We start from the raw sequence: 15,998 nt of genomic DNA on the forward strand, positions 1-15,998 counted from the left end.
TTATATTGAACCATTTTTCTTCTTCCTTGTCTTTGTTGTGTTGGCTACTTTTGATGAATTCTGCAGAAAAGGATGGTTCAAGAGCAGATCGGTAGTCCAATAATGTGAGGTGGAATATATGATGCTTATTAGAGTTACACATAACGTGTTTCATGTAGTGTACTTAAACCTCTTAATAGAGTGCAGATGCCTCTTCTCCTATATCGAAAATCAAAAGCCGTCCTTCAAAGCAAACGTGATAAGTATATAATAGTGACACAATCCAACTTGTTCTGTATACTCAATTGGCTCTATTTTTTATCTTCCAAAAAGAAAAAGCCCTATCTAGTTCTGGTAGTTCGTTAAATTGAGATGTGCCATCTAATTAATTTAGACAAACGGAATACAATATGTGATTTCTTCGATAAAATGGAAGCCAAAAATTCTTCTTTGGAAAGAGTTTATCTTTGAACAAAAAAAATAATCAAAAGTTATCCAAATGGCTCAAAATAATTGCTTCAAGCAAGTTAAAAAAAATAAAAGAATTGCATAAAAAAAAATTAAGATTACATTACTAAACTTTTCATTAAGTACGTACCAAGATATTTAATTTCCAGCTTCTTTGATGGCATCTACAAGCTTGGATTGAAGCATGATATTATGGTGGCTACGAATATGGACGCCGGAGATGGCGCAGATTTCAACGTCCACGAGGCTCCGGTGATCTTCGAAAGAAGCAGTTACAAGGTGAGGTCCCCGCATCTCAGAAGAAATGAGCATTTCAAGTAGCAACCAAAAAGCGAAAGCCCTGCTGCATTGGTTACACACACTGGCCAGTAAACTGATCAAAATCTTTCATTTTGGCACCAATCATTTAAATATATTTGTTTGCTGAAAGAAGAATGCAACTCTAGAAAGAAACTTTTTCCTGTTCCAACCGCTATCCATTTTACAAGTGTAAACAATTAAATGAATTATCCATTAGAGAGCATGACATTTGTTATTTGTCCAATGAAATTTGATGTGCTTGCTTCTTTGACTTGTATACATTTAGCTTAAATTGACTTTGTACTTAAGAAATGAATTTCTCTTTAAAATAATAATTAGAGTAACGTAATCTCTAAAGTTTTAATATATTAATGAAAACACATTTTAAAATAGCATTTGCTACATTTCTCGACTAAACAGATTGTTATCAAAATGCCCGCCTCTATAATATGTTAAGAGGAACTTCTTTTGTGTTCATTTATTAGGTTAAAGATAAAATTCCTTGTTTTGATGCAAATAGGATACATAACCACCTTCAATTCTCACAAATTAATTGCTAGGGCATAACATAAATGATGAAAACATTATCCACGAACAAATGATTAGAATGTTTAAAACAAAATCGAATTGTACCATTTAGAATTCATTTTCACTGGTTATTACAATTTAGTTTTAAGTCAATTCAAACAGCCTCGAAGAAGAGGATGAGCTACTAACCAATAGGGCTGAGAAAGAAACCAGGCAAAAAGGGTGTTGACAATTCGTCCGATAAAAAAGCCCCGTGATTGATTGATTGATTGTGTGTTAATCAACTACTAGTGGCCAGTGGGGTGCCCCATCACAACGACAGCGAAATAACGCGTTTGGCGTAATTGCATTACAATAGCAGCCTCTCTTTTCTTGTACAATTTGTGTATGTATCTATTACAGTCAAAGCCACCTATTTTGACTCAACACACAAATATATCTTTTTAATTTCATTTTCCACGGTCAAAGCTATTTTGAGGTTCTTGGAAGTTTCTTTAAATATCTATTTATCAAATTAGAATAGAAAAATAGAAAAAAACAATCAACTTGGATTCTGATGCAGTGGTGAAATTGTTTTACCTGTAAGTTCGATCTTAAATATGGAGAAAATCTTATTGAGAACGTCAATTTTCAAATGAATCTTGTAATGCGTAATTCAAATTTAATTGGAATGCTAATGTGGACTTCGAATACAGAGTGGGAAACGAGAAAATAGAAAAAAACAAGTTCCTTGTAGAATACGTGTTCATTTTTGTTTTTAATATCCCACCCACTCCAACGAAAGGAAGTCAAAACCATTATATAATCCAATTCCCATTGCTCTATTCTATCTTCTTTCTTCTAATGGCTGCTTCAAGTTTCTCTTTTCCCACTTCATCTTCTTCATTCATGACGACTTCTTTCACCGACCTTCTTGCTTCTGATGATTATCCTACCAAAGGACTTGGTGATAGAATTGCAGAGAGGACTGGTTCTGGAGTTCCTAAATTCAAGTCTCTTCCACCTCCTTCACTCCCTTTATCTCCTCCTCCTTTTTCCCCTTCCTCTTACTTTGCTATTCCTCCTGGTTTAAGTCCAACTGAACTTTTAGACTCCCCTGTTCTTTTGTCTTCTTCAAACGTATGTAGTCTCTCTCTCTGTTCTATTTTACTCTGTTTTCATTGGATTCAAGATTATTGATGTGTGTTTTTTTTGAAATTGTAATTGCAGCTTCTTCCATCTCCGACAACAGGGAGTTTTCCATCTCATGCTTTTAATTGGAAGAGCAGTAGCCATCGGGATGTGAAACAGGAAGACAAAAACTACTCAGATTTTTCTTTCCAGCCTCAAGTAGGGACAGCTGCATCAATCTCTCAATCCCAAACTAACCATGTCCCTTTGGTACTCCCTCGTCTCAAATTTATCTGTCGTTTTTTTTTTTTTTTTGCTTTACTTGAGGGTTTTTGACTACTTAACCTTGTTTATATCAACTTATAATCTCTGTTTACTCAATTTATGTGTTTATGCAATTGTTAAAGTCATGATCTTGTCATCGTATCGACGAAAATGAGTAGAAAATCTTAATTGACAACTAGGAATAAAGTAAATTGACAACTTCAAGAGATGATAACACACATAATCATTTGAGACAGATATAGTTAGAAAATACTACAGATAATTTGAGTCGGAGGAAGTATGTTCTGTGTGTTCAAGTCAATTGACTGACACTCTATTTTCTTCTTGTGTAAAATTGATCAGGGGCAGCAAGCATGGAATTATCAAGAGCCCACAAAACAGAATGATCAAAATGCTAATGGAAGATCTGAATTCAACACTTTACAGAGTTTTATGCAGAATAATAATGATCAGAACAATAGTGGAAACCAATACAATCAGAGTATAAGGGAGCAGAAAAGGTCAGATGACGGATACAATTGGAGGAAATACGGGCAGAAACAAGTAAAAGGTAGTGAAAATCCAAGAAGCTACTACAAGTGTACATACCCAAATTGTCCCACCAAGAAGAAGGTTGAGAGATCTTTAGATGGTCAAATTACTGAAATTGTGTACAAGGGTAATCACAACCATCCAAAGCCTCAGTCAACCAGAAGATCGTCGTCATCCACAGCTTCATCTGCAATCCAATCATACAATACACAAACTAATGAAATCCCAGATCATCAATCCTATGGTTCAAATGGACAAATGGATTCGGTTGCAACACCTGAGAATTCTTCTATTTCATTTGGGGATGATGATCATGAGCACACTTCTCAAAAGAGTAGTAGGTCAAGAGGAGATGATCTTGATGAAGAGGAACCAGACTCAAAAAGATGGTAAGTGAAACAATAATATATCATGTATAGTCAAATATTTCTATTACATCATCGTTATCGTTTGTTCCGATATTTTTTGATTGCTATAGTAAAATGTTTGTTATAAAGAACATATAATATAACATAACATGAATGATCTCTTCCACATGAAATGAAACATCATTGTTATAGTGAAATGTTGTTATAGAGAGGTCTGTACTGTAGTAATCTTGAATCCAATTTTTGACTAATGTTAACATTTTTAACTTTGTTGAATTTCTTGTTTTCAGGAAAAGAGAAAACGAAAGTGAAGGTCTATCTGCACTAGGAGGGAGTAGGACAGTTAGAGAACCTAGAGTTGTAGTTCAAACTACAAGTGATATCGATATCCTAGATGATGGTTATAGATGGAGGAAGTATGGTCAAAAAGTAGTGAAAGGAAATCCTAATCCCAGGTAATAACCTTATCTTTGATCATAAATTTGGCTCAAATTTTTTAACAAGTTTGGAAGTTCCTTAATTTGGAAATCGAAAATGAATCTTGGGGTACTATGAAACAGGAGCTACTACAAATGCACAAGTACGGGATGTCCAGTAAGAAAACATGTGGAAAGGGCATCACAAGACATAAGGTCAGTGATAACAACCTATGAAGGGAAGCACAACCATGATGTTCCAGCAGCAAGGGGCAGTGGCAACCACTCAATTAACCGACCTATGGCACCGACCGTAAGGCCTACTGTGACATCTCATCAATCCAACTATCAAGTTCCATTGCAAAGTATAAGGCCACAACAGTCTGAAATGGGAGCACCCTATACGCTTGAGATGTTGCAGAGGCCTAATAATTATGGTATCTCAGGATATGCAAATTCAGGGGATTCATACGAAAACCAAGTTCAGGACAACAATGTGTTTTCAAGAACTAAGGACGAGCCTCGAGATGACATGTTTATGGAGTCATTGCTTTGCTGAAACTGGAATCCTAGAAAGGAGCACGAATTGAAGTTTATGAAACGAAAAACTGAACCTTTTGTTTTTTTTTGCATAAAGAATATGATAGGAAGCATTTTGATTTCATTTGTTAATAGATCATATACTGTTTATTTTTTTGTGTGTACATTTTGTACTAGGAAATTTGTTTGTTGTAAATTCAATCAAATGTGGTGTAGAAGTTCATGCAGCTACCACTGTTATGGGGGTTTATTCTTTAGGATAGGAATGTAAATCCCCAACTCATGACTATATGACACTGATTCTTTATTTCTATCAGATTTTCATGTTTTATATATTAAAGAAGATTGCAGTTTTTCAAGATGCTGGTAAATTGAGAACAATGTCTTCCTAGCAGTTTTCTTTCATTCAAATTTGTATTTAATCGTAGTGAGAAGTACTCTACTTCTTTTTCACGCAAAATCGTATAATGCTTAGTTGTTATAGGTTCATTCCACGTTGATTAGATGACGAAATATGAGACAGCTAAGACTAGTAGTTAAATTCAATCCCTCTGGTACAAGTGTATTTGGTTCTAGGCCACTTTTTGCTGATTTAATGTTTGATTGGTTTGACATTGTACAGTGAGATTGTTTCATCAACTCGATTGGGAAGATGTTAGTCTTGCAACTGTTGGAACCTAGTATTCTAGATGTTAACAAAGCAGATTACAAGTTTTAGGCAGCAGGATTTAAATTCTAGAACTTCAATTTTACCATGTTCATTAACCTCCTCTTTTCCATCTCACAAAATATAGGATCTTTTCTTGCACGCATATTTTCTAACCGTTGAAATTTTTCAATACGAATCCAAATGTCTAAATTCAATAAACTTTCACGGATGACCTGTTTAGTCAGTTTTTAAAAAAAATGAAATGTCTATCTTTTTTAACAATTCTTTAAATCCTAACTTTTCACTTTACATGTTTTAAGATCACAAAATTATCATTTTGATATATAAGCGTATATTTAATTTAACAACACCAGATTCAAAAAGTCTTTCAAAATTCTGGGCTGATGTTGTTGGCTACCATTGAGGCGCCAAAGGCTTAGATGGAAGAAAAATCAAAGCTATGGTTACAAATCTCTACCGCGTACTGAGACAAGCTGCCGTTAATAGTGAATCGTCATGGATATTACTAAGAACCTTCAATTCATGGTCTTTTGCTATTAAAAATGCAAAATCACCTCAACGAGCCTTGACACTCTATGCCCAGATGCAGCGCCAAGCCATTCCTTTCGACAGTTTCGCCATTCTTTTCACTCTTAAATCTTGCACCCATTTGGGCAACCTTCCCCTCATATGCCACCTCCATGCCCATCTTCTCAAATTAGGCTTTAATATACACGTCTATGTTGCCACATCTCTCTTAAATGCCTACATAGGGACTTCGTTTCAGTATGCTTGCAAGCTGTTCGATGAAATTCCTGTGAGAAATACTGTCACGTGGAACACGATGATAACTTGTTTTTCTCGATCTGGGGATGTTAAAAAAGCAAGGGAGATGTTTGATGAAATGCCTATGAGAGACCTAGCTTCGTGGTCGGCGATGATTGCTGGATACATGAATAATGGGCATTGGGAGGAAGGGGTGACGCTCTTCCGGGAAATGGTGATTTTTGAGCAGCTAAAGCCTGATCAAGTGACTATTGGGCCAATATTGGCGGGGTGTTCGGAGATGGGTTCAATTGGGTTGTTTCTTGGGAAATCAGTGCATGGTTTTGCGGTAAAGAATAACTGGGAATTGAATGTGGAGCTTGGTACTTGTTTAGTAGACATGTATGCTAAATGTGGATTCTTGAATTTTGCTTCTCTGGTTTTTGATATGATGAAAGATAGAAATGTGGTAACTTGGACTGCTTTAATTTGTGGAGCAGCAAAACATGGTTTCGGAACTGAAGCGTTGGAGATATTCAAGAAAATGAGACAAGGGGGTGTGGTACCAAATGAGTTTACTTTCACTGGGGTACTTAGTGCTTGTGTACAAACAGGGCTGGTCGATGAAGGTCGTGGATACTTCAAAATGATCAAAGAGTGTGGACTGAGACCAACAATTCAGCATTATGGCTGCATGGTTGATTTATTTGGGAAAGCTGGATTGTTAAGGGAAGCATATGAAGTGATCAATACAATGCCACGAGAGCCTAACGTAGTTATTTGGGGTTCTTTTTTGTCATCTTGCAAGTTGCATAAACAGTTTGAGATGGCGGAAAGAGTGATTGAGAGGGTCATGAATGTGGTGAGGCCAGAGAATGATGGAGGGGTTTATACCCTTATCTCAGACTTGTATGTTCTTGGTGATAAATGGGAGGATGCCGAGAGGGTGAGGCAATTGATGCTCCATCAAAATGTGAGGAAAGCTAGAGGATGTAGTTTCATAAGAAATAATACAGCATGAAGTATTAAACTGCAGCAGATTCTTGTTTTGACAATGATCTTGTCAAGAAAAAAATTATTTCCTCTTTCTGTTGTTGAAATTACTTTCACCATCAGTAGGATTAAGAAGGCGAAAGATTTATGAGTTATGAAAAGGAAAGATGCAACTTGTAAGAAGAAACTTATACTGGAATAACATGGTTGTTACATGAAAGAATTCTGTTTATGACAGATTCTCAGTTCTAGATTTAGGGTGCTGGCATTAAAGCCTCTGCACCTGAAATGTATGGAGATACTGTTTCTCTGTGTTTATAGTGTTGGAGACCCTTCTATTGTTGTTTTAATCAATCATAGTTTTTTAGTTTGAATGATTGAAAAATATTTCTTATTTTATTTTCTAAATGACACAATTCCGAAATTTTTACACTAGAATATGTGCATTAATTATGTTTTCATCTTTTATGCCCGAACAGTGAATTAGTGAGAGTTAAGGGGACAGACAGAGACTTGAAAATCTATGTATCTTTTGTGCTTCAAAACCCATGATTTGTGGTTTCATCCATCAAGGACTTCCATGTTTAACCTAATATGAAACCTATGATATTCCTCTTAACATATTGCAAATGCAGTCGTACATGTTGAAGTTTATCTGTAACATCTCAGGTTTATTAGGTATATATGTGCATAAAAAGACCAACAAACTCCTACAATCAGCATTTGAACACACACCCAAAAAAAAAGAGTTAATGATGAAAAAGAGCCAATAATCCAAATAAGATTTCACAATCATCATGTCAACAACAGAAATCATTATAAAAATGATTATTAGTGCAATGGTGAAGTCAGAAATTTTATTAAGGGTGTCCAAAATTCAATATATGAAAAAAAAATTAACTTATATATATTTCATATAACTTTCTATATACATAATATAATTTTTTGATAAAAGATTATTTCACTGATCACCTTTCGCTATACGTGATTACACCATCGTATCAATGTACTTGTGAGAGAATATTAGGAGATTCGTTCCATAGTTAGTGACGATTATCAACTTTCCACTAGACAACCTGACAGCACAAAGACAAGAATTTGCCATTAACCTGACAAAAACATAATAAATAGCCTTCACAATGACGATGAATCCAAAGAAACAACCAAACTACAAATGCTAAACAACAAATGTAATCATTTGTCTCAAGTGTAAGAAGACAAATTTGTGGCTTGGATTTTCAAAGAAAATAAAAGACCAGCTATAGCTAGAATGTGTTTAAAAGGATTTCGATATCTAAAAGACAAAGGCCAGGTGATCTATTTTGACTTCTTTTGTATTTTTATTTTACTATTTGTCTGCAAATATGAGATTCTTAATTTGTTCTAAATGAGAATTATTGAACATTGGAACCACACATCAGACATAGTTAATTAGTGGCACACGTGAAAAAGGTCATGATTTCTAAGAGTATACTTATGCGGGTAATATGACTTAACCCATAGGGTCTAAAGGATGATATAGTATAATGATCAAGCCTTTCTTTATAATAGCATTTCACTATAATAATAAAAAGTATGTGAATAAAGGACATCGTTATAAAGATGGTTGATGGTATATAACTAAAATTTCATTTTAACCGCTAATCTGAGATTTAAATAAATCAACTTGAAACATCATGTAAATATTATCAATACAGATAAATAAAGGGTACATTACTAAAATAAATCACCTTTTTCCACTAGAAAATGTTTAGTGGCTATTTCCTCAGATATTTTGATTGAATCTTCATATGGAAAAATTTGAAAGTTCCCCACTATTTCTGTGAGAATCTATTTTCCACCATGCATTTTCTCAATGAGCTGATTAGGTAGGAAATGAATGGGAAAATCATGTTCTATAACACAATTTTTTCACTCATTCGCGATGGGAAAAACCTTTGTTTCTAGTAGTTATGGGAGGGGAAAAATTAAGCAGCTGGGCTGGAAGTGTTGCATAAAACCTTGAAAATATCGAACAATATTTTTGTTTTTTTTCTTGTATTCGTTTGAAGTCAAGAATTAAGTCATGTGAAATCTATAATTAATATAGAGGAGCATTAATTTGGCTAATGGACACTCAAGATGACATGAAATCATCGTTTATTTTTGTCTTACATCAAATTATTAGCTTGTTGACAGTATAAAACTAAAACAAAGCAAAATGTCAAAGACTCAATACATTATATATACTGAATACTTCAGCATCCATTTTTGTGTGGCAAATTAAGCATCAAGCAAAGATAAAAGACACAGCTTTTATTGGTTCATATTTAGCTGGAAATTGAAACAAACAATGGATTTGAACAAAGATTCTATTTTAGTTAAATCTGAGATGTCAAGCCCTGGAAAAAGAAGCATGTCCATGGTGGATTATGACATTCCAGAGACAACGAAACGCGTGAAAAGACGAAGAAGGTCACCTCCTGCAGTTGCAGTAGTGAATGATAACATTGGCCAACAAGCTGAGCAGCAGAAAATGGACTCATCTAAAGTTGATCAAAATATTGCTCATACACCTACTGTGAAGAGAAGTTCAAGATTCAGAGGAGTTAGCAGGTAGTACTAACTAAAAATGTTGACACTTTTGTAGTAGTACTTCATTTAAGAGACTAATTCTTGTTAATAATTAATTACATTGGAATTTAGGCATCGATGGACGGGGCGTTATGAGGCTCATTTGTGGGATAAGGGTTCTTGGAATGTGACTCAGAAAAAGAAGGGAAAACAAGTTTATCTTGGTGAGTGTAGTGCACTTGGTGGTGCTATAGACCAATATTTGATTCATTCAAGAGGATTGAGTTTTGGATTCTAGAAAATTTACTTTTAAATTAAACAGGAGCATATGATGAGGAAGAATCTGCAGCAAGAGCATATGATTTGGCTGCAATCAAGTACTGGGGCACATCAACTTTCATTAATTTTCCAGTATGATCTTCATCTCAGACTCACAATTCTTCTTTTGTTTGAAATTATTTGTCTGACTCAAATATCTCTACAGATATCTGATTATGAGAAGGAAATTGAAATAATGCAAACTGTGACTAAAGAGGAGTACTTAGCCTCCTTAAGAAGGTATTTACTCAACTTGATTTTCAATCAGATTTAAGAAATCTTTTCACAAACCAAAATTTACCTGAGTTTTTATTCTTCTAATGCAGGAGAAGCAGTGGTTTCTCCCGAGGTGTATCTAAATACAGAGGAGTAGCAAGGTAACTAAATTCATTCAACCGCCTGTTCTAAAACTTTTACCATCTGTTGTTCATAGTAATTAGTAGTGATCTTTTCTTGAATGAATCATGTAACTTCAGGCATCATCACAATGGTAGATGGGAAGCAAGAATAGGGCGAGTTTTCGGTAACAAATACCTCTACTTAGGTACTTACAGTAAGTACTTTCACCCCATTATTTTCAGCACTGATCGAATCAAGACTGTTAAAATAGGCTACCAACTTGAATCTCGTGTTCTTTTCTGTAGGTACTCAAGAGGAAGCAGCTCGAGCTTATGACATTGCTGCAATTGAATACAGAGGGATTAACGCGGTGACTAATTTTGACTTAAGCACCTATATAAGATGGCTAAAACCAGGAGTCAATACTCAGATGGCATTCCAAGAATTAAGATCAGAAAATCAGGCTATACAAACCAACACTAACGACGTGATTAACCCAATAAATGACCCTCAATTCACTTTTGGCTCCAATTATTTTGCCACAACTAGAGAAACTCTGCCCCCTATTCCTCAGAGCCAAGAACCTATTGAGAGAAAAATGCCCTTAATTCCATGTAACAAGCCGCCTTCGCCTACAGCTCTCAGCCTTCTGCTTCGATCCTCCATGTATCGCGAGCTTGTGGAGAAGAATTCTACCACTAGTGCTAACGAAAAGGACGACCCAAACATGAAGAACAAACAACAAGCCAACACAGAAGATGAGTTTGTGTTTTACAGAAGTGATAAGTTGCCTGCACTGGAGTCAATGGACAAGGTTACTACTTCGTCTCATTTGTGTGATAGAGCAGGGCAGTCCTTCTGGGATGTGATGCCTTAAAATCATTTAACAGTTGAACAATTTGTAATGAAAAATAACTGAAACTTTGTAGTCATCTAGGAATAGATGAGAAGTAGTTTCTTCATAGGACTGTACATAATATGAACAGAGAGAATGAAAGTCTCTCTAGTCTCAAAGAAATCAGAGCAATCAAATGCTTTTAGACTTGGAAAGATACATAGTTGCAAATTGGTCTGCATTCAATAATACATTTTGTTTATATGTTAGTTCCTACTGTGTATTTATGGAAACTTTAATAGCAGAAGAACTATGTTTGCTAGACAATTATCGGACTGTCCTTTAAGTTGAATTATTTTGTCATCTCTTTGACTTCATTCTCCAAAAATCACGGGAAAAAAAGAAGGGTGTTGACATAACACAGGTTAGATACTTCCTTTTTTATTCTTTTGTGTAAGGCTGTTGGAATGAGTAACAATTGTGTCAGCACATATGTTTATAGCTGAGATGTTTCATACTGCCCAGCTGATGCCGACAGAAGGAGTTAGGCAGTCTAAGTTAATGAGTATTTCTGCAGGCTCCATAAGTAATATTTATAAACACAGTCATTTTCATCTAATACATTTTTCAACAGTCACAAACTACAAACACAAAATTGAGCTTGTTGTCAATATGTAGTGACTACTTGAAGGCATATCTAGAATTTTCAGATCACTGTCAACACATGAAAAGAGAATTTATGTGAAACAAGCTGTTCAAGAGCAAAACTATGAAGTATCATATAATCTAACAGCTAGCAGCAGGCTTAACATGGTTGTATCATGCCTTCTTCTTTTTGGACTGGAGCATCACATATCCAGTAAACATGCTCAGCAAGCAGATGAGTGCCATTCCAACAAATACGGGAATAAGAATTGCATACTCTTGAGGTAGAAAATATTTGTGCACAAAATGATCAGTATCAACCAATGGCTGAAAGACAAAAAGCATACATCAACCCCCCATATGATAACATAGGTCTCACAGGTCACTACATCTTGTAAGACAGAGAGAAAAAGAACTGACCAGAATGATGACCCAGAAGGTATAATATGTGAAAATGGACAGGCTAGTAACTGTCAAAAGCAGTCCAATCGTTCTGTCTGCTAATTCCATAGTGACTCTTTAACTTGTGCAAACTGTAAATGAGGAATGCCATATTAAATTACAAGCAAAAATCACTGCCCTTAAGTTTGTGAATGAATCACCAAAGAAATGAAAGCAGGAAAAGCAAACATAGAAAAGGAGAAAGGGAATGCACATTGTGCACTTGAAAGAATGCAACACACATGATCAAAAGCTATGTACCACTCAAGCCAAGACAATGGCATCCATTCTTTCTCAAGAACAGAACTGTAAGCTCAACTCAGTTACTGAATAATTGAATATCTTTCTGATTGAGTTGTTCAGAAGACCAGCAGTGTACAGTTCAAGTATATGTATTTATCTGGTTTTATTGCACAGTCTATGACTTAATTACTCTTGGCATCTATAGAATCATCTACCCATGTATATTCCAACGAAAACTACCAAAATCTCATAGAAATCCTCTGTCCAGGCCACACAAATATTTTAACAGAGAAGAGGAGAGGAATGACATTTTAATAACAAAACATTCCCAGGAAATACAAATCTGGAAAGAAGCATATCAGCTACCGGAAAAAGGGATAGAATGGAGGAACCCAGCAGATAATTGACCAAGCAACATTTTCTTAGAATGTATGGTCGTCCACCAAAGTGCACAGCTATGTTTTTATAGTGCTTCTGAAGTTAATCCAATGTCAACTAGATTTAAATAAACAACAGGACAGATCACTACCTTCAGATTCTTACAAACCAAAGATTCCCTTTGAATCATTCAACAATGTAGTTCAAACAAATACCTACCGTAGAGAAAATTTTGGAATGTTGGGCACATATAAATCAGAACACACAAAAGAACTAACTAGGATATTATATTAAAGAATCGGTGACCTAAAGCATGATGGTGCTACCTCTTAATATCTGTGAAAATATCAGGTGTTATTTCACTAGTGTATCATGCTAATAGATATGTGGTTTCCTTCTGGCAGCACTTAAATCTTTATCAGTCATCTCCAAAGGCGCATATAAAGTAGTAGGATATATCCAAGCTGAATACATCTATTAACACACACACCAACAATGTCTATGTTTTCATTTCTGATGCAACTTTCACATAGTCAATGGACTATGCTAAAACACTAACCCAAAATTAAGTGGTATCCTTGCCACAAGAATCTCCAAAACCACCCACAAGCTGCTACTATATTCCACTGAGCCTCAGATTTCAAAGAAGCTGCTAGGATCTTCACAGACGCACACATACAGACAGACACATAATGGGACATTAATTTGCAAATTCAAACCTCATAACCACATTAACAATGTAGATGTATTGCACGTCAATAACAAAACTAGCTTTTCAAAACCAACATTTGAGTAATTCATTATCTCACTAGTGTTTCCAAAGACTTACAACTCCAGAGGCTAAATTAAAAGAAAAAGCATACACAATCTGATTCCAAACCCCCAATCATTCCATAAAGGCATAAACGAACTTCAATTCCATAATTTTCCAAGCTAAGTTAAAAAAAAGTTCACAATTAATGGAGAAATTACCTTGAAAAAGAACTTTTCGTGTCGTTAAACACTTCGGTTTTAGAGCATGAAGATCGTTATGATCGATATGGATTTCTTTGTAGTTTTCTCTGGAGAGATTCGGAGGGGAGGATCTTGAATAAATGGGCCAAATCAATATTTCCCCTGACATGGGCCGAAATGAAATGATCCTAGCCGCGCAGCCCGAACTTATAAGCTACACATTTAGCAATAAGCCCATTCTAGTCAAATAGACGAGCAAACCATATAAATTTGAAAAATTACAGAAATCCCACATTTTAGTTTACTTATTACCATTATCCCCTATAATTTTTACAAATCTCCAAAATTCCTCAATTTCGCGCATCAAAGTAGTGTATCTCGTGCATCAGATTAATGTATCAGCGCTTATATAATTGTATCTCACGCATCAGATTAGTATATCATGTAGTGTATCTCGCGCATCATATTAGTGTATCATGTAGTGTATCTCACGCATCAAATTAATATATCAACGCTTATATTATTGTATCTCGCGCATCAGATTAGTGTATCATGTATAAAATGTAATGTATCTTACTTAACGATTAATGTATCTCGCGCATCAGATTAATGTATCAACGCTTATATTATTGTATCTATCATGTATAAAATGTACATCAGATTAGTGTATCATGTATAAAATGTAATGTATCTTACTTAACGATTAATGTATCTCGCGCATCAGATTAATGTATCAGCGCTTATATTATTGTATCTGTTTGAGGGATTTCTGTAATTATAAACTTTTAAGGGATAAATTGTAATTTTGCCTTAAAAGTATGTGATTTCTGTAATTTGCTCTATAAATTTCACTAGTTTAGGATCTAGTTACATGTTTTTACTGTGTTTTAATTATATGCATTTGGTACGCTCATATACTAATATCTTGGATACATACGGGTCAAATTAGGTGTATCTGTATCCAAGCTTGATTCACATGCGCACTAGGGCTGTGTATTGGTCGGTTCGGTTTTGAAATTTATCAGTTTGACTTATTGGCTATCGGTTTGTAGAGATGCTAAACCATTATAGAACTATTAAGATATTGGCTTATCGGTTTTTTTATCGTTATCGGTTCGGCTATCGGTTTAACCGTTAAGATTTGATACAAAAATATATATTAAAATCACTTAGAAACAAGGTGACAAACCAAATAAACCATGCACTTGAGTTCATAAGTTACATCTTGCTCAAAAGCAAACACTTTCACATTGTCGAATAACCAAGTGTTTGAGACAACCAAAAATAAAAGTAGGAAACCAAACTCTAAGTCAAGGACTTTATGTACAAAATGGTATAAATATAATTATTTAATTTACTATCGGGTTATCAATTAACCCGTTAAGAAAAAACCTCAAACCGTTAAGAACCGATTACCCAATAACAAAAAAATCAAGATCGTAATCAAAACCGCTAAACCAATAACCCAATATTGATAAATCAATAACTTTTTTCGGTTCGGGTTATCGGTTTCGATTCGATTTTGAATAGCCCTAACACTAATAACCCTCTCGCTAGTCTCTCTCCTTTTATTGCTCATCTCTCTTCCTATATATTTGTATTTGAGAATATATTTGGAATGTATTATTTGGTATCCCAAATACATGTAGCTTGTGTGACTTTCATGTATCTAAGATATACTGGCTCTCCTGCTAGCCTCTCTTCATATATATATATATATGTATTTTCATAATGTATTTGATATCTGTCTGAAGAAATGGTGCATTTGATTGAAACGTGGTACAAAATTATTCAGTAGTGAGAAAATATATAATTATTAAGTTTGTATTATGTAAAAGATAATTAATTACGTTAGAAGTTCAAAATTAAAATTAATAATTATTTTATTATATATTCTTAAGATTAAATAAATAATTCTTGTAATATTTCTCAAAATTTTAAAATATTAATAAATAAATTATATTCTGAATTTATTGTTTTTGTTAGTGGGAGTTAAGAATGAAGGAGATATTATTAGACCATCTCCAACCCGCCTCTATTTTACTCTCCATACTCTATATTTGGAGAGTAAAATAGAGAATGGGCACTCCAACCCACCTCCAAATCACTCTCTATTCTTCAAATTTAGAGAGTTGAATAGTAGTTCTCCAAATTTGGAGAAATACTATTCACACTCTCTATTTCACTTTTTCATTATTTTATTATTATTTCTATTACTTTCTAATTAACATATTATTTTACATATAATTCTATTAATTAAATATCTAATATTCATAATTCTTTTTTAAATGTAATATAATATTTTTAAATATTATTTAATATATACTATTTTAATTTCAAATTAATAGTATTTTAATTTT

The 15,998-nt window shown here is 34.4% G+C and overlaps 4 protein-coding genes across 4 annotated transcripts; 3 read left to right on the forward strand and 1 right to left on the reverse strand.

Annotated features, from left to right (window-relative positions):
* The first annotated feature begins 2,118 nt into the window (after nt 1-2,118).
* On the forward strand, nt 2,119-4,544 carry STWRKY8 (double WRKY type transfactor). Its single transcript, NM_001287907.1, is given in 5 exon segments — nt 2,119-2,394; nt 2,485-2,655; nt 3,013-3,590; nt 3,860-4,024; nt 4,130-4,544. Coding segments are annotated over 5 exon segments (1,605 nt in total).
* A 927-nt stretch (nt 4,545-5,471) lies between these two features.
* Nucleotides 5,472-7,326, forward strand: LOC102583717 (pentatricopeptide repeat-containing protein At5g66520-like). Its single transcript, XM_006365911.2, has one exon. The coding sequence runs from the start codon at nt 5,635-5,637 to the stop codon at nt 6,958-6,960; it is 1,326 nt and encodes a 441-aa protein (XP_006365973.1). The 5' UTR covers nt 5,472-5,634; the 3' UTR covers nt 6,961-7,326.
* Nucleotides 7,327-9,197: 1,871 nt separating this feature from the next.
* LOC102586369 (AP2-like ethylene-responsive transcription factor At1g16060) lies at nt 9,198-11,205 on the forward strand. The gene is made up of 7 exons (XM_006365919.2): nt 9,198-9,527; nt 9,618-9,709; nt 9,808-9,896; nt 9,970-10,043; nt 10,130-10,180; nt 10,280-10,356; nt 10,448-11,205. Exons 1-7 carry the CDS (start codon nt 9,265-9,267, stop codon nt 11,017-11,019), a joined length of 1,218 nt encoding a protein of 405 aa, XP_006365981.1. The 5' UTR covers nt 9,198-9,264; the 3' UTR covers nt 11,020-11,205.
* A 351-nt stretch (nt 11,206-11,556) lies between these two features.
* LOC102584062 (dolichol phosphate-mannose biosynthesis regulatory protein-like) lies at nt 11,557-13,784 on the reverse strand. Its single transcript, XM_006365912.2, has 3 exons — nt 13,657-13,784; nt 12,043-12,155; nt 11,557-11,949 (listed from the first exon to the last, which is right to left on the reverse strand). Exons 2-3 carry the CDS (start codon nt 12,130-12,132, stop codon nt 11,797-11,799), a joined length of 243 nt encoding a protein of 80 aa, XP_006365974.1. The 5' UTR covers nt 12,133-12,155; nt 13,657-13,784; the 3' UTR covers nt 11,557-11,796.
* Nucleotides 13,785-15,998: the final 2,214 nt, after the last annotated feature.

This window comes from Solanum tuberosum, unplaced genomic scaffold (genome assembly GCF_000226075.1).
Source record: "Solanum tuberosum cultivar DM 1-3 516 R44 unplaced genomic scaffold, SolTub_3.0 scf00593, whole genome shotgun sequence".
Lineage (NCBI taxonomy): Eukaryota > Viridiplantae > Streptophyta > Magnoliopsida > Solanales > Solanaceae > Solanum > Solanum tuberosum.

Coding starts and splice junctions, on each gene's coding strand:
- LOC102583717 (XM_006365911.2), top strand. CDS start 5,635: ATGGTTACAAATCTCTACCGCGTACTGAGACAAGCTGCCGTTAATAGT.
- LOC102586369 (XM_006365919.2), top strand. CDS start 9,265: ATGGATTTGAACAAAGATTCTATTTTAGTTAAATCTGAGATGTCAAGC. Junction 9,710..9,807: donor GGGAAAACAAGTTTATCTTG/GTGAGTGTAGTG, acceptor TAAATTAAACAG/GAGCATATGATGAGGAAGAA. Junction 10,357..10,447: donor CCTCTACTTAGGTACTTACA/GTAAGTACTTTC, acceptor TCTTTTCTGTAG/GTACTCAAGAGGAAGCAGCT.
- LOC102584062 (XM_006365912.2), bottom strand. CDS start 12,132: ATGGAATTAGCAGACAGAACGATTGGACTGCTTTTGACAGTTACTAGC. Junction 11,950..12,042: donor CCTTCTGGGTCATCATTCTG/GTCAGTTCTTTT, acceptor TTTGTCTTTCAG/CCATTGGTTGATACTGATCA.